The 22,799-nt window shown below is 37.1% G+C and overlaps 2 protein-coding genes across 5 annotated transcripts in view; one reads left to right on the top strand and one right to left on the bottom strand.

Annotated features, from left to right (window-relative positions):
* The window catches only part of LOC128863014 (G1/S-specific cyclin-E), a 42,305-nt gene extending 39,050 nt beyond the window's left edge, over positions 1–3,255 (top strand). For both annotated transcript variants that reach the window (XM_054101898.1, XM_054101896.1), the window contains 3 exons: positions 399–1,600; positions 1,672–1,897; positions 1,992–3,255. In XM_054101898.1, coding sequence (XP_053957873.1) covers positions 399–1,600; positions 1,672–1,897; positions 1,992–2,267 — 1,704 coding nt within the window. In that variant the 3' untranslated portion in view covers positions 2,268–3,255. The remainder of the gene's footprint in view (positions 1–398; positions 1,601–1,671; positions 1,898–1,991) is intronic.
* Positions 3,256–8,448: 5,193 nt separating this feature from the next.
* LOC128863716 (uncharacterized) overlaps positions 8,449–22,799 on the bottom strand; it is a 68,200-nt gene continuing 53,849 nt past the window's right edge. For all 3 annotated transcript variants that reach the window (XM_054103022.1, XM_054103020.1, XM_054103021.1), the window contains 3 exons: positions 15,910–16,270; positions 13,156–13,301; positions 8,449–13,043 (listed from right to left, as the gene is read on the bottom strand). In XM_054103022.1, coding sequence (XP_053958997.1) covers positions 12,798–13,043; positions 13,156–13,301; positions 15,910–16,270 — 753 coding nt within the window. In that variant the 3' untranslated portion in view covers positions 8,449–12,797. The remainder of the gene's footprint in view (positions 13,044–13,155; positions 13,302–15,909; positions 16,271–22,799) is intronic.

Raw genomic sequence — 22,799 nt, 5'->3', positions numbered from 1 at the left:
GTTCAGGCGACCGTTGCACAAATGCTGATTCAAATATTTCAAACGCTGCAGCTCCGCCTCATTCAGCCACTCAGCGACTCAGGGATTTCGGTAGCAAAGCTTTGTGACGTTGCGAGATCAATTTCGATTGCGATTTTTGTTATTTGTGTAAAAGAAAAGTTGTAAATAATAGAAATTTATTGATGTAGAAATTCAATACCCGCTATATACGTAGTTGTCTGCGCAAATGAGATGTTGTACCTCAGCATATTGAAAAAGAAAATTTCTATGAAATAGTGTGTATAAAATAAATTAGCAAATCAACTACTTATTTTTAATTTAAATTAGCCTTAACTATAATAAATTAACTGCGAGAAATTGTATATCAAAAATTAAAGGGTATTACTTTTTCTTTTCAGGATCCCGATCTTGGCTCTGAACCACCATCGGCTAAGCGCAAGCAAGCGCTTCCCTCACCATACAAAAGCGATGCCAGTTCAATGGCTTCGTCCATGTATCCATCGCCTGTCGACATGTTTGTCCACGAAATCGACACTCACAGTTCCTGCGACTACCTGCCTGCAGAAGCGGACTTTGATGCGACTGCTGATTGCATACCCGACAGTCCGAACAGTCTACGGCAAGATGACGATGATGTCGAGGAAGAAGATGATGAAGTTGTGTCTGCAACGACATCGCCATCAATCTGTTCCGTAGACAGTTCTAAAGGAACGCATCACATATACGAGATGCATACCATCAACCAAGTAGTCGAACGTACCCCCGGACAGATTACTCAAATGGCAAATAAAATTGTTGCGAACCCAAGTAACGTGACGGTAATCCAGACGTTGGACGACTATACGGGTACGCAATTCAACTGTATGACTCCTGGTGCGGAACCAGAAGAGCTCCGACAGTGCCCTTTGCCATCATTAAGTTGGGCAAATGCCGACGATGTTTGGCAGCTGATGTGCAAAAAGGACCAACAAGCAGCCTGCTTGCGGTCAGGTTCAATGTTGGAGCGCCATCCCAGCTTGCAGCCGCGTATGCGTGCAATTTTGCTTGATTGGCTAATTGAGGTGTGCGAAGTGTACAAACTACAACGGGAAACGTATTACCTGGCAGTTGACTACTTGGATCGCTATCTCAGCGTGCAAAAAAACATACAGAAGACACATCTACAGCTGATTGGCATAACATGTTTGTTTGTTGCAGCGAAAGTAGAAGAAATTTACCCGCCAAAAATTGGTGAATTCGCCTATGTGACGGACGGCGCGTGCCAAGAATCAGATATCTTACAGCATGAAGTGCTATTACTACAAACGCTGGAATGGAGTATAAATCCCGTTACACCCATGGGATGGCTTGGCGTCTATATGCAACTAAACGTTAACAACAGAACTCCTGCGTCATTTAAACGTATTACGTGCAAAACCAAATCAGCGGCATCAACTGAGGGTGAAGAGGACACAAACGATGCCTTCATTTATCCACAATTTTCGGGCATGGAATTTGTGCAAACTGCGCAGTTGCTAGATTTGTGCTCGTTAGATTTGGGGATTGCCGAATATAGCTATTCGATCATAGCTGCGGCCGCCATGAGTCACACCTTCAATAGGTATTAACATAATATAAATTCTTTCTATTTCATATTAATATACTAATATAAACTGTTTATTTTGAATATAGAGAGATAGCACTACGTTGTTCTGGGCTCGATTGGGAGGCGATTGACCCATGTGCGCGCTGGATGCAACCCTTTTTCCAAGTGGTGCGCGAAGAGTCAACATATCTTGCACTGATGGAGCAAAATGATCAGGTCACAAATCGATTCGGTTTAGCCCACATTTGCCCAAATATTATTACAGATGATTCGCACATTATACAAACGCACACAATATCAATGGGAATGTTTGTAAGTATTTGTGGTGACACATATGAAATGCACTTTGTGGTCTCGATAATTGAATGGCAAGCAATGTAACTCCATATATTTGTTTTAATACCAGGATCGCATTGCCCAACTACAGCAACATAGCTTAGCAAATAAAATCTGCACGGAAGCATCGCCAGCTACAGGTTTGCTATGCCCCGAGGGCTTGTTGACACCGCCAGCGTCTAGTCGAAAGCCGGTTGATGCGACAGATGTCGATGAGGATCATGATCCGAATTCCGTTGAACGGTTAAAAAATATGGCAACTGTAACAGGCACAAATCCTGTCGGCAAACCTAAAAGCTCAGCAAATGAAGTGAAAATAGGCGCAAAAAAACCGGCGCTCACGTAAACCTCAAGCAAAATACTTAGTAAATCCTAATATTTATATAGTAGATTCTAATCAAGTAAATTATTAAAAATATTAACGCATATTGCTAACAAAATTATTACATCTTTTCACGTTTAGCAAAATGAAAATATTTAAGTAGTAGCCATTAATGTAGTTCAATATGAAAAGGAAATACTAATGTTTTTATGAACACATTTTAGACATTTAAGTAACATGTAGATAATTAATCATAGTTAAGGTAATTAGTAAACCCGTTATTTTTAAAAAGAGTTGAGATGTGTTTTAGAGTAAATGGTTGATTGTACCGTGTTTTTTAAGTGTTTTTAAAGTATGATGCCGTCTCAAATGTAAATCGTATCATACTTTTATGGTGCATAGCATTTTCTCCGCAAGACCACATTAGATCAACAAACAAAGCGTGAAAGAAAAATTGCCAATGGTCTTTTTGCAATTCCAGCATTTTTATTGCCCATATCCAAAAAACTAATACCACTAACAATTTCACCATCAAATCAAATTCACATAAATATATTCAAAACTGGTCAAGTCGCATTTCTTATGAATATTTTTGTTACTCACACACTAAAATAGTTTTAAATAAGCGAGGGACTTTCATTTTCTTTCCTTTCACAAACCAATCGTGAAATGAAATATCAACTGTAAGGTACGCGTGCTATTCGACGGCAGCTATGGAAGACGAGTTAATACGTATCGTAAATACATATAAATTAGCATTCCAGAGAGAAAGGTTTGACTTTTTTCTTAACTAATATTTTTGATTGATCATAGTCTTATATACATATGTATGCGTCTTGTGTAGCTGGTGTTATGCAGTCGTGCGTTCCTATTTTGTAAATTCACAGAATGATGTAAAAAATTATCTTAAATTATATTTAAAGAAAATCCTCAAAAGGAACTGAATTGGTATATTTATATAGTGAAAGCGTCAAAATTTCCAAATAAAAAACATTTATATTGAAAAAACACACACATTTGTTGCATTCACTCTACCTACGCAAGAATAATGTAAGCAATTAGTTTGTGCTCTTTGCCTTCGGTAATAAAATGAATTTAATAGCATATTCTCAATGTTCTTTCTGCATCAGACTTATGGCGTGAGGATGCAAATCGTATGATGACTTTACGAGAGGCAAAAAAACATTGTTTCTTAGAATTTTCGCATGAAATCAATGCATGTAAATATGAAAGGAAAATATAAAATAGTTAAACTAGTTACTAAGCTATAACTCTTATACATATATACATATCTAGATATAAATAAAATTTTAAGTTAAGCAAAAAAAAAAGAAATACAAATAAACGTATCCAAAAACTAATCACTTAATTCAATGCACTTTATGCATTTATTATTATTTTTCTAATCATTGTTGAAGAACACTTTATTTAACTAATGGACTTGATATTTTATTATTTTTCTTTAAATCATAAGATAAATTAGAAACTGAAATAATTTTTTTTTTGTTAATTTAGCGCTGTTTTATAAAATAATTTACATTTTTAAATATTAAAATACGGCATATAATTTAAGTCAATCCATGAATACGCTTCTCGCATTTTAATGTTAATAAAATAAAAAGAAAAATACATAAAAATAGAAAAATATATACATTAATGCCTCTTTTTTTAAATAAACATGTTTTGGGTTAATTTCCAACGGATGTCAAAACTCGTACAAAGGATCCTTGTGATTGATTTTTTGTTTTTTGGTGGGTGAGGTAGGGTTCAAAATGCTTTCGCACTTACAGCAATCGTCGTCTAATGCATCGTGTGGTGTGGTCACTAAAACAATCATCCCTCCACTTCTGGGAAGCCTCACTTCCCGGAACCACATTCTACATTACTTCGGAAGGGCTCAGAATGACGTCCATGAAATGGACCAGTTCTATTCACCCACAACTGGGTCCACCATGCTTGTAGCCACCTTCATGCTAAAGGCTCGTCTTCTTATACCTCTGTCTGTGAGGCTGGTGTTGTTGTACCGCGTCGAGGTATATCTTTCTTCTCTATCTTTTAACCGCATTTCAGTTATCCTCGCGTTCAAGCATCTTGCCGATCACATTGGCACCCTTCAAAGCATATCTTTCCACGAACCATTTATCGCAATTAATTGCGTCATCGTAATATATGCGCCTGGGGCCACTTAACTTACACATGCGGTATAGGTTCAGTTTCGCCGGATTCCAACGCCTTGGATGCCTGTCCAGCGTTTTCTTCACTTCTAAACTCTTCTTTTTTGCAGCATGTCAAATATTGTACATATCCGGGGCAGGGTTTATTTTTCATAGGGAAATAATCGCTTTCCACTGCTTTTAAAATACCTGTATAAAATATTTTTTCTTAATTTATATTGATTTCCTTAGTGTAGTACACATATAAGTGAGATTATAAGAGATCAAGGATGATACAATACAAGGTTGCGCCCTCCGCAAACGCTGTGTCGTCAGGCTCCATGTGTCGCCGTGATAAGAGATGAAGTCACTTTCTTTGAACAAGATAATCGTTGAATTATATCAACAAAAAGCTTCAAAATAATTTAGAGTCACCTCAGAGTCAAGCCTCAAGTGGAGCTTTGGTGCATATTTGCCACAATTTAACAGAGTTATGTTGGTTGCATTTTTTATTTCAATAATTCGAGCAATCATTCCATAACAACAATTCCATCTGGTTGAAACTTCTTGAATAGCTTTTAAAGCTTTGCCAGTGCATTGTTCTACGAGAAGTTTTGCAGTAGAAGTGGTGGTAGATTTAAAAAATCTTACAACATCTTTACATTTTTTAAAGTAAGGAAACTTCGTGTATTTTTAATCAATCTTACCCAACTAAGTTAACTAAATTGTACATGTGGCAGATGCCGTCTTTGCTCACAAGTCTTCAGCATTGAAAATGTATTATCGGTGGCAATACATATGACTTTTTCCCTCAAGCCCCACTCTTCGAATATTTCAGACAGCGACGACTCAATATTTTCAACTGAATGGTTCGTTTAGTTAAGCAGGGCTTGGAATCAAATAGGAATCTATAGCCTTCGAGCACCATAAATCCCAACTAAATGCAACGCAACTTAAAGGTACATTTTTAATTCTAATTTAGCTGTTTCATATCAATTTTTAGATCACAGGTGAAGGATCCAAAACATTAATTAAGGGGTTGCATTCGTCCAGAATTTTCAAAAAATCGATTTTTTTTTCGATATTTCGAAAGTATAGTACCTTAAGAATATACTGTGAAATTTTTATGGGGAAATTCCCAATACTATATCTTCTACAGCGCATTAAATAGGTAGAGAGCGGTCCGCGCGCTCCTGTACCTCAAACTTCAAACTCGTTTTTCTCGAAATTACTTTTTCCGGCACGGTCTGCATGATAACTCATACAGATTTAAATATTTTTGATGCGTTTTTATTTTAATATTCGAAAGTGTTTTCTCTATAGATTTGATTTTTGATATTTTTATCAAAAAATTTTATGAACATAATTAAAGTGGGACATTTATAACGTAAAACGCATACTTTTTTTAAAAAGCCGTAAATTACAAAATTTTTCGAAATTCCAAAATCCGGCTCGATGGACTATAACTACAACTTTATTTTACATGATTTTTTTACTTTTCACAGATCCATCAACATTTCAAGGAGAAATGATGCAGACGGTGGAGCAACTTTTTTTTATTATACGAGGGGTGCCTTTGGTGTTGCAATCGGGCAACTGACAGCTGTATCGCAAAGTTTGACATTTTTTGGCTTTTACGTACTCAGAACGTTTTGAAATTACAGCGCTATTTGTGTTGTTTACAGTAACTTAAAAGATTCATCTCGGTCTAAAAATGGAATTAAATCGTGAACATTTTCGTGCGATTATTTTTTACAACTTTCGACGTGGATTAACTCAGCAACATTGCATGGATGAACTTAATTAATTTTTTGGCGATCCATCAAGGACCAGTGTTTATCGATGGTATGGTGAATTCAATAGTGGCCGTAGTTCACTCCAAGACGAATTTCGTGAAGGTCGTCCTAAATCAGTTGTTGTTCCGAAAACCATTGATGCTGTGCGCGAACTGATATTGCAAGATCGTCATGTGACCTATCGTGAGATTGAGACAATCTTAGGCATTAGTGGGACCAACATACATTCAATATTCCAGAAACATTTGACTGTCAAAAAAATTTGTTCGCGTTGGATCCCACACAATTTGTCAATCGCTCAAAAAAAGGCTCGTGTCGATTTGTCGAAGGAAATGCTCAAAAAATACGATCGCGGGGCGTCGAAACACGTCTATGACATCGTGACAGGTGATGAATCATGGATTTACGCGTATGAGGCCGAAAGTAAACAGCAGTCGACTGTATGGGTGTTTCAAGATGAGCCAAATCCAACAAAAGTTGTACGCGCACGAAGCACTTCCAAGCAAATGGTCGCCTGTTTTTTCGGAAAAACTGGACATGTCGCAACCGCACCACTAGAACAACCCAGAACAGTAAATTCTGAGTGGAACACAACCATTTTTTTGCCAGTTGTCTTCCAAGAAATTAGGAAAACCATTCGCCAAAGACGGATCACTCTTCACCAGGACAATGCGAGCTCTCACACATCGGCTCAAACAACTGCATTTTTGAGCACCCAACATATCGAATTAATGGGTCATCCGCCGTATAGTCCTGACTTGGCACCGAATAACTTCTTTTTATTCTCGTACGTAAAAACAAACTGAGAGGTCAACGTTTTTCGACACCTGAAGAAGCGGTTGCGGCATTCAGAATGCATATTTTGGAGGTACCTCATTCAGAGTGGCATAAGTGCTTCGACAATTGGTTCAAACGCATGCAAAAGTGTATAAATCTTTATGGAGAATATTTTGAAAAACAATAAAGTGATTTTCGATTATTAAAATTTGTTTTTGTTCTCTAATCCCGAAATATAAAAGGCACCCCTCGTACTTTAGGTCACGTGATTTTTTATATACAAATTTTTGTTAAAAAAAAAATCAAAATACATTTACAATACATACAAGTTTAAGTACTAATAAACAGTGTATACAGTTTTTTTATTTTACTTTATTTTTGTTATCTCTTCTAAAACCAGTTTTTCTTTTAGCACATTTTTGGCGCTGCTGGACGTATGTAACCCTTTAAACGAGTGAAACTTTCATCATTCACTATTTCATAGACGGAGCGTTTGTATCCATTCGGACGACATGACGCAACCAACGAAGCCGCTGTATCTTTATTCGCAGCACTATGTCTATGTCGTCGTAAAGTTCATTCTCTCTTACAGCTCGTTGTGTCATCGCCTGCGCTACTCGCCGTCGCTAACGTTCACAGGTCCAAAAATCTTCTCTCAAACACTCCAAGGGGCGCCTCATCGTCCAAGCATCCACGTCAAACGATAGGACGGGTTTGATGAGAGCCTTGTTTGTCGAGAGAGGGCTTTACTACTCAATTGGCACTGACATAGGTACATACATATGTACATCTATGAATACGTTATTAGTAAAGCGAGTAATGATACAATTTATCAAATTATTGGAGTAATCAATTCAAAATTCATTAATTTTCTGTTGTTGTTCTTGTAGCTGTGATACAAGCCCTGCCAGTGTAATGTATATCACCGGCCGTCTTCGCCTAACTCATCTAAAGGCCCAGGAAACATGCTGCTTCAACAGGTTGGGTCCAGAGGGAGAGGGGTGTTAGATGAATGGGTTTTAAGGGCCATGTAAAAGGTGGTTAGTGTCGTGTGGGATGCCTTCACATGCAGGACATATGTTTGGTATGTCGGGTATGCCAATTCTGGATACGTAGGAGTTCAAGCTGTTACAATATCCAGAACGTAATTGTGCCAGTGATACGCAATTACGGCATTCGCTGGTCGAGAGTTTAAGAAGGTGGTGATGGTCTCCCGATGAATGTCGTTTATTGCTTGTCTAAACATTGTCTGGTCCAGTAGATGTCTGTTCGTTTTGTCCTGACTCTCGTCGGCGTAATTGCGGAGATGTCTCCCGACGTGCCTGGGAGGCGGCTCTAGCTCAAGCAGGTGTCTACAAGGGTGAAACCCATGGCATTCCCATGGCAGCCTTTTCTTCGAAATGGTTTTTCCCGACCAAGGGCTGACACCCCAATAAACTAGCCTTGAGTAGTGCACCCTTTATCATCAATTTTCTCTTTGCTGTTGGTTTTGTTTTATTTTTTATTCTTGTAAACAACACAAAAACTTATAGATAAACTAATTATTTACAATTTAGTCTTAATTTTTTTAATATTTTTTCGTCGTTGTTTTTCTTTAATGTGAATGTGAATTTCTTTGTAATCATAAGTACATGTATATGTTTGTATGTACTCTTTTGTTTATCCGCTAATCCTATACTACGGTTTTTATGTTCCCAAATATACTCGTATATTCGTAGAAACACATGTATAATCTGTAGGTACTACTTACTACAAATATAAGTAATGGTTGTAGTTAAAATATAATTATAATTCTAAGTATATACTTTTACTTTCTAAAAATAGGTCTTACAAAGCTTTCATTTTTCACTCATAACCACAGCAATGCAGCTTGAACATTTGTATGTATGATTCAAGTACATACATACATACAGGAATAACAATATTAAAGCGAGTTTTAAATTTGTTCAGCATTATTGTATGTTTGCTGTATTCTTTTGCAGGTCGGTTGCAAAAGAATACAGCATATGCTATGTACCTTATGTAAACTTCAATACTAACTATAAATTGCGTTGGTATGTATGTATGCATACACAACCTACATATATATATATTCTATAATTGCTACTATGCGCAAACATTTACAGCATTTTCTTTCACAAATGCATGCACAATACATACGTATACATAAGTAGGTATGTTTTACTGGCTTCATTTATATTTTCAATGTATGCTTAAATTAATGTAAATTTCGTTTACAACTGTAAGTCACTTATGTATGTATGTATAGTATATAAGTATGTGTAAGTGAGTAAGTAGTAGGTGCGAGTGACTGGAACTTAGCAAGCACAGGAAAATAATTTGCTATGCCCATAGAGAAAATGTCCAACAAATGGTTAGAACCGTTTAACCCGGATGTACTTCAAATTTGAAGAGATTATTTTAATCCAAATCAAAAATAGTCCAAATAATCACTATTACCACCTTATAAAGCCAAAACAACAATTATAAGTTTTCAAAGAATCTCAGGCGATGGAACAATGAGCTTTCCGACAACATAGACATAGTACAGCGAATAAAGATCAGATCCAGCGACTTCGCTGGCTGGTGGTAACAGAGAAAGAAGAAGGCCTCCTCTGCGTTGGAAAGATCAGGTGGAGGAAGACTTGTCTTTACTTGTTGTTTCCAACTGGCATCGGTTAGCATGAGAAAAAAACAACTGGCGCGCTTTGATAAACTCGGCTAAAATCGCTTAAGCGGTTATCGCGCCAATTAAGAAGAAGAAGCGATTATTGACGAGGACCCTTTAAAATCAATGAGGAAGCTTAATATTTCTGAGGGTCTTATCCTTCGAGTTGTTAACGAAGGTTTCCTGTATAAATCCTACGCTATGCGCAGAAGACAGTTTATGGCGGAGCAAACATGATAACAGCGAGTTATACGCTCAAAACGTCTTCTAAACAAAATTAAACTACTTGAAGCGCCTGAGATGTTATGGTTTTTGTTTCTGACGAAATGCCGAGAATGACAGATGGCTATGTTCCAATCCTGCAGAGGTTCCTATCGTCATGCACACAATGTTTCCAGTCACTTTTATGGTTTGACGCTTCTGTACTCAAAGATTTTGAGTGAATTCTGCACCTCGATTTATGGTTCTAAAAACAGTAATGCCAATCCACTTCGATAGTGTCTGCGGTGACAGCCCATACATCTTTCACCAAGACTCAGTGCGTGCGCTTAAGTTGATTATTATAATCTTCTTTATATATAAAAATGAATGTTTGTCGTAATGTCATCGATGAACTCAAAAACTCCTGGACCGAGTAATTTAAAAATTGGTATATATATGTACTTTCCACGGAGAAGGTTTGTAGAATATGCTCATTGATGCACTCGCCACCAGGTGGCGCTGCAGAGTACCAACTTCTACCCCGTTCAACCGATTGTCATAAAAATTAGTATGACCATGTATTTTTACACAAAGAAAACGAATATGACATGTTCATAGATGTAACTCGACATCAATATTCGTCGAGATGTACGCGAAGATTTAAACCGAACGGCTCCTATATATTCGATTGAATCAAACCGAGACGCAATCGTTAATGATGGTAACGTCAATCCAAACGAATTGGGAATAGTGGTCATATTACCGTCTCCATTCACGGGGAGTCCACGGCACATGCATGAATGCGTACAAGATGCGATGACATACGTTCGCGCACATGGTCATATTAGCAGCCAAAAATATCGATGTCAATACCATCAACTTCACCATTCAGCATGGAATACCCAGTGAAACGACAACATATAAGCCCACCGATACTGTGGAGAATCAAGACGAGGTTGTCAACTATCCAACTGAATTCTTTGATTCGTTTGATTTGCCAGGCATGCCGCCGCACGTTCTTAGATTGAAAATTGGGGTACCCATCATTCTTCTTCGAAACATAAATCCACTACGACTTTGCAATGGAACCAGACTCTCAGTCAAGAAAATGATGAACAATGTTATCGAGGCAACAATTTTGACTGGAAAATTCAAAGGTGAAAATGATTCCGACAGACATGCCATTCGAATTCAAACGTTTACAGTTCCCGGTGCGACTCGCTTTCGCAAGGACTATTAACAAAGCACAAGGACAATCGTTACAAGTGTGGACTGCTCTATGTGCCTTGCTCACGTGTCGGAAAACCTTCGGATTTATTCGTCTACGCACCAAATGGAAGAACAAGAAATATTGTGTACCCCACAGCACTTCATTCGATGTTTATTAAAACTCAACTTTGTAATGTAACAATTTTTTCGAAATAAACAAAATCAATAAAATGGTTTAGAATGAATTGAATATAATTGATTTTTCTTTAAAGTTATTTTTCTTAAATTTATTTTAGTTGTTGGCGTAGCAATGCGCGCCGGGTACAGCTAGTGGTGAATAAAATTCGGAAGGCGTGGCCAATATCCGACCGTTAACCGGCTCTCAGCGAATTTGACAGAATCAGCTGGCGGACTGACGTTACTGGGGTTATGACCGCGATTTGCTTAAATTGTTCAAATAAATAAATAACTGAGATTGGGTTGGTTGTATACGAAAATAAATCAACACAGTGTTGGCTCATTTTACTTCGATGGCGTCTGAACAACAACTGATTGGACGAGTGTGTGAATACGTGTGAAATGAGCGGGCAGAATTCGACTGTCGAGTACCTGGGGAGGCTCGCTTCCTATTCATTACTCATTCAATTTTCTTTTTTTATAGCTGAAGCGAAAGCCTGGTATATCTATCATCCTTGATTATTATTATCTGCCCCCCCCCTACTTCTTCTGTTTTTGTTGTGCGAACGCAGGACGCTAAAATCGGTTAACTTCCACGGTGTAGGAAATCAGATAAAAATATAGTAGTTGCACTAAGACCATCATTTGCAACATGATTTTTCGGTTAAATTTTGTTAACCATGGAGGGATCGTATTCGAGATGTTGAGTGAACAATTTAAACTCTTTGTAAAATGGAGGAACCACTCTTTCACTCTCTCTCTCTCTTTTTTGATATCACAAGTGGTGCGATTGACTCTCCACCTCTTCTTGGGCGCACTTAGTTTCACATTCCATAAAAAATGTTCGGAATCATAATATTTTTTTGTTTTTAGAGCGAATCACGATTACTATTCCTATTATGCTCCCATGCTTAGAGCCTTCAGAGAACTTAATTTGATCTCAATTTTTTTTAGATTTGGATTTTTCATCTTTAAATTAGTTTAAATTACTTCTAAATAAAATGTTTAAATAGAATTTAATCGTACAGCTTTCATGTGCTTAATAGTGTGTAAAAAATGTTGTATTTCTAGATTATTATTAAATAAATAAGTAAATTGACTTAGATTTGCATGTAACGAACACTAAATATTATAATTAGAAATATCGTTGATGCATTTATTTGTTTTTGTACATAAGCATTTATACCTACATATATTTATGCTAAAACTGAGTGATTTTAAAGAAGCTTTAAAATTTGTAAAACCATTTCAGAGTGCAAAATGTAGTTGTGGACTGCGTATGTATGTATAGGTATGTATATATTTGAATGTATGCTAGTATTAGTGTATTGCATTTGTGCTTAATGTTGCAAGATTTCTTGAATATGAAGGTTTTCAATGGACATTTGTAGCTATCAATACACTTTCACACGTATTTGAACATTCGAGTATTTTTGTATGAAAATTTCAAAAATGTTGTAGTACTCGTATTTTATATGTAGTTAGGTATTTACAACTGTAAGTATGCTTGTAATATTGTTTGTTTATCGCATTAGTTAGTATCGCGTGAGAATTCGGTTCCAAAATTTACTATTCAGTGATTTCCCGAACTCTGGAATTGCTGCATCGCCGCCGCTAATGCGCTTGATGATGGTGTCACTATTTGTGGCGAGGTCACTGCACCGGACGAGGATGTCGGCGCTGACGCCGTTGTTGTTGACAAAGTGGTGGGTAGTGGTTTTGTTGTCGGTTTTATATCTTCTATTTGTATTAGTTGTTCAATCGGTATCAATGACAGCTCACCGCCTGGTTGCGGTATGGGTGGTAATTTAGCCAAAGCCTTCAAGGAAAATTTCAATAAGTGCATTTACATTTATGTGAATATGTATGTATGTATACTGGATAATGCTCTATATGCCATATTATTTCTTACGATGAAAGAATAATATTACCTTGGCATGTTCAATGGCAATATTTGCAGCCTTCTCCGCTTCACGCTGCCGCCGCTCTTTCAGCTTCAGTGAGAAAATGCCAACCGATCTCGCACTTTTTACCAGCTTTTGCTTTAAACGCGACTTTTTGGCTGCAATCTCCGCTGCTAAACGGGTAATAATTGTTAGTTTAAAATATTACAAAATTGTTTTGAAACATAAGTACGAGAGGATTTTCAAAATTAACTAGTTTAAATTAAAAATAAGCAACCGTGTACTCTCTCTTAAATGGACACCTAAAAGACTAAAACTTTGTCTGCTCATGGGAGGTGCCCGCTTATGAGAAAAGTGTAACAAAAAGTTAATAATAATTAGGGAAGACTTTTCAATATTTAATCTCTTTTATTTCTAAAACCAGAAAATATCGCTCATTTACTTCCATAGTATCATGTTCCAGAAACATACAAAAAATTAAGATAATATTTTGTCCAGCCATAAGTTCTGTTACAAGTTATGAAATTAGAATCCTTTTTTTTAAAGAAGTTAGTATTATTTAATCACTGTTGGATGGTTTTTCCCTTATGGGCTGGAGCGGAATCCTGCTGGAAGATCGAACGCTCTCCATTGAAGAAAGCCAACTGCTTCTCCACGCCTTCTAAGACTCCTCCTCATACACTTTTGTTCCAGTCTTAACCCCTTTTTAGCAGAAATGAAGACCACCTACCAAACGGTGACGGAGGCTGGATGGTGGCCACGCTGAACCCTTAGAACAACATTTTTTACGTCTTTAGAAGTTTTAACATCGATTTTGTCGTTTTGCTTATTAAAAACTTATTCAACAGTGAAAATTTTATCATCTGTGAAAATAATATTTTTATGGCCGGTGACCGTGTGCCACCGAAGAAGCTGCTTGCCTGTGTCGACTCTAATTTTCTTCCGGAGCGTTGTCAAAAGATGACCACTTGAACAACGAAAGGCTTTCATGTGGAGATCATCTCTAATTAGTCTTGACATGGATCTGGTCGATACATTCATTTCTCCATGACCACAGCTCTTCTTTTCTGCTGTGCAAAAAATTCATGGCTGTTGAAGCCGTTTTTCTCGAAATATTGGTTTTTTGATTTCTGACTCTATTGAAGTAAATGATATCGTTCATAATATTGGGTAATGGAATAAGTTTCCGCCCTCGTAGAAGAGGTGTCGCTGCTGATACAATTTTTGTATTCGCTCTATTAATATACTGGTGATTTGAAGGTGTAAACTATGTGAGGTCTCGATCGCAGTATTTGATATTCGTTTGCAGTGTAAAGATACTTTTTTATCTGACGTCAAAAATGTCTACGTTCGTCCCGAAAAACGTTTCGTATATTGATTAATATTTACAATATTTACGGTAATCACGCTCCATCAAATACAACTTGTAAAGAGTGGTTTCGACGCTTCCAAAGTGGCAATTTCGACGTCAGTAATAAAGATCGAACGAGCGAAGGGGCACCGTAAAAATTCGAAGATACTCAACTAGAACAATTTTTGGATGAAGACGTATGTCGAACCCTTCATGGTATGTCTTAATAGTTGGATGTTGACAGATCCAACCGTCGGTAAACGTTTGCACGCGATGGGAATGGTACAGAAAGCAGGTAACTGGGTGCCAGGAATTCTGCATCACATCGTCATTGGCGATGAAAAATGGATCTATTGTGATAGCCCTAAACATCGAAAATGTTGGAGACTACGTCAGGTCACGTTGCTAAATCGGTCCAGAAATATTTAGAGGGACTGAATTGGGAAATCTTGCTCGAACCACCGTATTCCCCAGACATTGCACCTTCGGATTACCATCTGTCCGATAAATGCAGTCAGCCCTTATTGGAGAGCGTTTCTCTTCTTACGAGAGCATCGCAAACTGACTCAATGAATGGATCAAGTCAAAAGAACTCGAATTTTGAATTTTTCGTCAGAGGAATCCGTATGCCGCCTGAATGATGAAGTAAAGTTGTAGCTTCTAATGGCATATAGAGAGTTGCCAATATTCGACGGACCCATCTGGCAACCCTGTAGCTTTTGACAGAGACGTCAGATAGCTTAATGACATACCGCGTTCAACAAAAGAAGTCAATTGTGAAAACTCAACGTGCGTATAAAAAATTAAATAATGTGAAAAGTGTGCTTCTAAGAACACCATTAAACGTTTGTACGAAAGGTTTTCGACTGGTGATGCTCTTTCTAATCCAAAGAGGCCAAATCAAAACCGACCAAGGCGTCGCCAAAGACATCCCCGTTCTCAGCAGTTGGGCATTGCTCCGACCACTTTACAACGAATTATCCGCATTGATTTGCATTTATTCCCGTATAAGATTCAATTGACGCAAAGATTGTTGCCTGCGGACAAGCCTCGTCGATTGGAATGGGCCCAAAGAGTCATCGAAATCCGCCGGGTCCGTCGAATATGGGCAACCCTGTACTATTTTTTTCAAAATAATTCATTGGGAAATGCTATACGTCAAGGATAAATGTTTCAAAGAGCATTAATTACTGTATTTGCCCTGGTGAAAAGTAAATCTGTTCTCTTCTAAGCATGAGTAAACGTATGTATTTAAAACCATTTTCGAAAATTAAAATTAAAATTTAATTGATCAGAAAATTTCAAATTCAGTACCTACGCAGTATTACTATATGAATGCCGCAGTATATACTTATTCTAGTATCTGCAATTTTTTCTAGATAACAAAATAATTGAATTTTGTCGCACAGTGTAATAAAAATCGAACATACCTCTCGCCTCGTCGTCTGCACTGCCACTCTGTGTTGTGCTTCCTGCACCTACACCGCTCGTGCTACCTCTGTTTGTGCCCAAATCTGTTGAAGCGGAGTCTTTTATGTTGTCAGTAATTTTCTTCGATGACGTAGACGTTGTGGAAATGGCGCCCATACTAGGCCGGCTACTGTCAAATGCACGACCAGTAATGCCAGTGCTTCCTGCAATGCCGCTAGCACTACCGGCACTACCACCACCAGCAGACGACGAAGATGAAGAAGCAGCTACTTGCTGCTGTGATGGGGACTTTATTGCGACGTTACTCCAAGACGGTGCGGGCTTTAAAATATCCGTTGTATCTATATTACTTTGTAACTCCTTTTTATATCGTTTTCAAATTATGCATTTGTTAGGAAGTGGTTAATTGCGGGGTTGGTGCAGCCGTGTTAGGACCAATAAATCATAATTGGTAGTAAATGTGAGAAAATTCATTTGTACATATGTATACATATATGTATGTATGTATGTAGTTAAGCATTTTTACATATGTTTGCGGTATTGTAAGTTCAAGCAAATCGCAGCGTATTCAAATAGTTTACGAGTAACAAGAAGAAAATAGCTTTATTAGTGTGATTCAAGTTCAGTGCATGATAATATAAATATGTATGTGTGTATATGTACATATATATAAGGATTTTTTTAAATATTTACTATACATATTCTTATATGAAACAGTAATTGACTTACAATAATGGTTCAATAAAACTTATTTGTTGAAAAGTGTTTTTTTGTTTACTTTAAACAAATTTAGAAACCAAAGTCTGATAAAAAAATGTAAACACATGGTGGCGCAAAACTATTCACGCCATCGGAAGTTTTGTTATTTTTGCAAATGTTGTGGTATGACAATCATATTTGACACTTGTGAAATAGACAGCTGCAGTATACAAACAGACAAGCAACGGAGCGCGTAAAGGTCAAAATAAATATTCCCATCACTCAAATTCTAAAAAAAAGTGATTTTTTGATGATTTAGTGACTCAAAAACAAAATTCGATGCTTAATTTTGCGCCACGTTGTAGTATGAACTCGCATACGTATCCGGTGAATCAAAGAAAAAAGACGTATTGTGTGCAAACACTACCGCGCAACCTCAATAAAGCGCCTTCTTGAGTTTTAAAATATAATTGTCATTCAAAATCTTATTATCTAAAGTTTAAAGTTTTCCTAGTCATATTTATATATACGAGGGTCGTTTGAAAAGTCCGTGCAAAGACATAGAGATGATATACTGGCGCGTATCGAGGATATGTTTAGTTAGTAGCAGCTCTTGAAAGAACTCACACCAAGTTTCTGCTTAAAACGTTGTTGTTGTTATTGTAGCAGCATAAACATTCCCCGTACATATCCGGCGTACATATACGGGGAACACTGCTGAAGTGATAGTCCTTGGCAGGATATATATCTGCGTCGTTACGGTTACGTTAAACCGACTGCCGTGGGAACCCAGGTCTGTATATTTCTTTATGTTTGGCATTCGTTTGAATCGAGAAAGGCCAGTGATTTTCCTTTCCAAACCAGCTCACGCCTCAGCAGTTGTGGTCGCAAAACTAATGGTAAATAGGCTTCTAACTAATTTCACATCCCCATTATTCTCCAGACGTGGCTCTCTCGGTTTCCTCAGATTGTTTCCGAATTTGAAAAAAAATGGCGGGCTAGAAAATGATTTCATTCCCACGAGGATGTGATTGCTGTAACGAATGGCTATTTTTCAGACTTGGACGAATCCTATTATTCGAAAGAGATAAAAAACCTGGAACAGTGAGGTGTAAAAGCCTAAAAGGAGACTATGCCGAAAAATAAAAAAATGGTTCACTCCAAACAATTAAGTAGCTTTAATTTTTGCTCGGACTTCTTCTTTTTTTTTTTTTTTGAATCCATTTATTTATTGCAATCTGTTTTCTATTTTTATTTAAAACTAAGACATTTTATTAGATATGTGTGGAAAGCACACAGTGGTGCAACCATTTCTAAAATGTTTGCTTATTGAAATAATAAGTCCATTGTTGACTTCCTCTTCAGTCTGTTAAAGGAGATGGAATTGAGAGACATTTGATATCACGATGTATTTGTGCATTTGTGATGTAATATCGCGGTTTTGTAATCCTTCATACGGTTTTTGCTGTTCGATGTTAGAATTGTCCGCAGCACCCCAGAGTTGTATGGCATAGGTCTATATTTATTTTAAGATAACTGAGTAGAGTAAGAGCTTACTTTTGAGAGAAACATGAGAATTTCGATTAAGTAACCAGTTAGTTTTCGGAGTTTAATTCCAAGTGCTTTGCGTTTGGTGAAAGTATGTGTTTTCCATATAAGCTTGTTGTCGAGGTGCATGTCAAGATACTTTGTAACATTATTTTGGGGAATGAGTGTTTCGTTTGAGTGTAAAGTTAACTTGAGCAGATTTTGTCTCGTTAGCACTTATTTTCTAGTTTTTCAGCCATTGAGTTATTTATCAAGTCCTTTCTGGAGTTTGAGCGAAGAAACTTCGAGGTGGGAGTCTATAGCGAGTAGGGCGGTATCATCTGCAAAAGGTCCGGCAGGTAGTTTCCTCTGGGATTGGTAGATCTTGTGTGTAAAGCAAGTAAGGTATTGGGTCCATTATACTGCCTTGGGGTACGCCAGCTAAACTTTCATAGAGCTCAGACTGTTCTTCGTTTTATTTAACAAAGAAGTGTCGGTCTTGAGGTAGGACTTGATAAAAGTATAATAATTAATGGGTAGATTAAGCCGTCATTCAAAACGCGGTCGAAGGCTTGAGATATGTCGAGAAATGCGGCCGTGCAATACTTATTCTGCTTAAAAGCTTTGTGAAGACTATTTACGAGTCTTTGTGCTTGTTCGACGTTGCCGTATGAATTTCTGCCGCCGAATTGGTGATTTAGAATTGATTATCGGTATTTAATTGTGGGCATCATTCTTTTGAGAAAAAGGGATTCCATAACTTTAGAGGCAATGAGCAATAAGCTGATGGGATAAGATTCCACTTTTTCTGATATTTTTCCTGGTTTACATTGGGGAGGAACAAAATCAGTTAGTACGCTAGTATTATATATATATAAACGTGAGAAAAGAGACTCCTTTATCGGGAGCTTTCTTTGTTTTTAACCTTTTTATTGCTGTTTTTACTTCGTTATTTTTGCTCTTTTTTGTGGGTGGGTCCATCTGTTGGATGAGTTTCAGTGTGTCTTTGACTTTTTGGGAAATGCTTAGTGAGAGTCGGATTTCATGTGGTATGACGACTTGGGATAAGTAACGAGCAAAGGTATAAGCTTTTTCAAGATCCGATTTAGCCCATGTATCATTTTTTATTTTGCTGGCTGACTGTGTTTAGATTGGTCTTTTGAATTTTTTTGCTGCTATCCGCAGAGAGTATTCAGAGGATGAGGCTTCTCAAACGACCTTCGTATTTAATAAAAACCATTTACTTTATGTAAAACCAAAAACTTGAATATTTTGAAAATGTACGTACGTTTCATACATACGAATATACTATATTTTTTAAAGTTGCTTTATTTATAGTAGTTTGACCAAACGGAAAGCTGGGCCGAAGCTACATCGACTCTAATGCAAGCGATTATTTGGATACTTCGGAAGCTTTTCGAATTTCTCATAGGATCCAATCGTGCAGTATGGTGTAATACTGTGTTCATAATTAGACGAAGCCAGATTAATGTCTAATGTCGGTTGGCAGTGTATGTGTAATTTTATGCTTAACCTTCTTAATGCAAGTGTGTCTACTATATATATGTATGTATATTTTTACATATATTTTAAATGCTAGTATTATGCGCCTTTTTGATTTGATCACATCTAAAGCATTTCAATGCAATATTATAACATATGCATATAACATAAAACTTGCGAAAAACATTGGCCATGCAAAAGTTACGGAAATTAAAGAAATCTTTATATTTGATAGCGCGTTCAACATTAATAATAGGTTTCCACAAAGCCAAACCTTGGGCTTGCAGATTTTAGATTTAAGAGAACTGTCAACTGCTTCCTGTTTGAATTATGAACTGGGTGTTTGATGGAATTTGTGTTTAAACTGTAATACGTTTGTTTCAGAAAATAACTGTAATGTAAAAAATTTTCAACTAAAAAATCATTAAGAAAAAGATGTCGCTCCCATATAATTCCGAATACAAAAATGGTTAATTTTTTGAGCTTTTTCCAAATTCGCTTGGATTTAAAATTTTCACGAAAGACGCATTCATTAAAGGTATGTGCACTAGACCAACAACAATGTTTTGTATGTTTGATTGCCAAAGCAAAGTAGAAAATAAATATTGAATTCGCCTTGTTTCATTATGGGTTGACAGCCACACGGACAAGGCGAAAGAAAAAAACACAAATCAGTTGATTTACAAATAACACCTTTAATATAATCGCCTTGGTTATTTTTGAACTCATAAAATTAAATTCAACCCATTGAGTTATTTTATGACTTTCATTTTTGGAAACAGAAATAAAAGTCTTTTCATGACAGATATTTTTGCTGCTTTTCGTTACGGTTGTAATTGGACTTTTATTTTTTCCCTTCTAAATTAAAAGTCAATGCAATATGACTGTCGGCATCACCCTGACAGTTGTTAAAGGGAAACTGCACAAATTATTTCTTAGGAAAGCGCAGAAAAGATGGGGAAGGAAAAGCTAAGGTTACCAACCCCCATTGCAGAAGCTTTTTGTAAATACTTCTCTGTAAATGTCCGGCTTTGCAGCTAGATGATTAAGATCACTAGGTGCTCCTTTCATCGACAGCCTGGGGCAGTGCGCCAACCTAAGTCTCATCAATCTTCTCCACTATATCATCAGCTCTGGCTGGCTGTGGATATCTGCCTGTTGGAGGTCTCATAAAGTTATCAACACGGCGCTTTAGTGCTACTTGTGAAGTGTCAGACTGACACTTCAACCATTTCACCTACCCACCTACTAATATAGGTATGACAGTGAAATTAATAATCGTTAAAAAGAAGTCACTTTAAGATTTTTATCTATAGGAAAATGTAATAAAAACCCTACATCTTATTTTGTGGTGCAAAATATTTTCTGTGGTCTTTCAGGTTAGTAGAACCTATATGTCATACATCTTTGCGTACCCTAAACCTTGCCATAAACGCACATACTATATCATTTTCACTTACGAACTTTATTTGTTCTTTTTTCAGTGAGTTGAAAAATGCGAAAAAAAGATCGAATTAACTCATGAAAATTTTCGTGCTATGACTTGATTTTCGACGTGGTTTATCGAGACAGGACTGCTTTGATCAACTTACTTCGACTTTTGGCATTGAAACACCACGCTTAGCAACTGTGAAACGCTAGTAGGAAACGCTTGCAGGAAGAATCTCATGAAGGATATCCAGAAACGGTTGTTGTGCTAGAAACAATCGATGCTGTGCGTCAATTAATAATGCAAGATCGACATGATACATATCGCGGAATAGAGCCATCTTTGGGAATCAGTGGGATCAGCATACATTCAATATTGCATCCACATTTAGTCGTCAAGATACCAAAAAAAGTACTCGTGTCGATTGGTGTAAAGAAATGTTGAAGAAATTTAGCCGATTCAAAACATGACTATGACATTATAACAGGTGACGAATATTGGATCTATGAATAGGCACTTCAAAGCAAAGGGTCGCCTGTTTTTTTCGGAAAATCTGGTCATGTCGCAAATGTATTAATAGATAATCTTAAAACAGTTCTCTTAAACAATTCTGAGTGGTATGTAACCAATCGGTAGCCTCAGGTTTTCGGAGAATTCTCTCGGCTCACGCAAGAGGCTTTTTCATCACTCAAAAGATCGAATTAATTAATACAAACTTAAACCTTTACAAGCTGGCGCAAAATTATTCAGCCTATTAGAAGATTTATAATTTTTGCAAATAGCGTCGTATGTTAATTGTAGTTGACACTTGCGAATTATACAGCTGCAGTATACAAACAGACAAGCAATGGAGCGCGTAAAGGTCGAAATAAAGATTTCCATCACTCATAATAATTTTGCAAGTTATTCAAAAACAAATCTGGATGATTAATTTTGCGCCAATATCAGCTATCCCTTTGAAAAATGTTCAGTGGATCCTGGTGGATTCATTAATAGCAACCTTCGTATTAACATAAATACCTATAGATGAGTGCATATTTAATAGTGCTGCTTATCATATGCATAGAATGAAATTTTTAGCAACGAAAATCTAACCAAAAACATACGACTACGTATACATTCTGTCAAAAAATATCGGGAATTATTTATTTAAAAAGCGCGCGTTACACATATGTCTAATTTTTTTTGTTGGAATGTTGGTACAACTGTCTTTTATAGTGTCGCAGAGTTTGAGCGTGATTTGTCAATTAGGCATTTAATTATATCAGTCAACCGCAGGTGTGCTCGGCGATTTTCATTATGGATAAAAATATCGAACAAAGAAATTTTGTGTTTTGAACGGGATTTCGTGTGCCGAGCCGTTGAAAATGTTGCAGAAACCCTATGGCGAGTGTACTTTATCAAAGACATGGGCTTACGAGTGGTATAAGGCTTTTGCAGAGGGCCGAGAACTCGTGGAAGATTTGCCTCGATCTGGTCGCCCATCAACGTCTTCAACGGATGAAAACATCGACAAAGTCAAGGAAATGGTGCTGGAAAACTATCATTTAAGCTTGAGAGAGTTGTGACCTTAGCGCGTCTCACGAATCAATTCGCAATATTTTACACCATCAATTGGGCATGACGCCAAAACACGTGGCTGCTCGACTCGTTCCAAGAGAGTTGAATTTCTTTCAAAAAATTCATCGGAAGAAGGTGACTGTAGACATGAAGATGGTTGAGCAAGTGAAT

The sequence above is a fragment of the Anastrepha ludens genome, chromosome 5, assembly GCF_028408465.1.
Source record: "Anastrepha ludens isolate Willacy chromosome 5, idAnaLude1.1, whole genome shotgun sequence".
Taxonomy (NCBI): domain Eukaryota; kingdom Metazoa; phylum Arthropoda; class Insecta; order Diptera; family Tephritidae; genus Anastrepha; species Anastrepha ludens.
The sequence above is the reverse complement of the archived record's forward strand: the minus strand, read 5'-3'. Positions and strand labels throughout refer to the sequence as shown.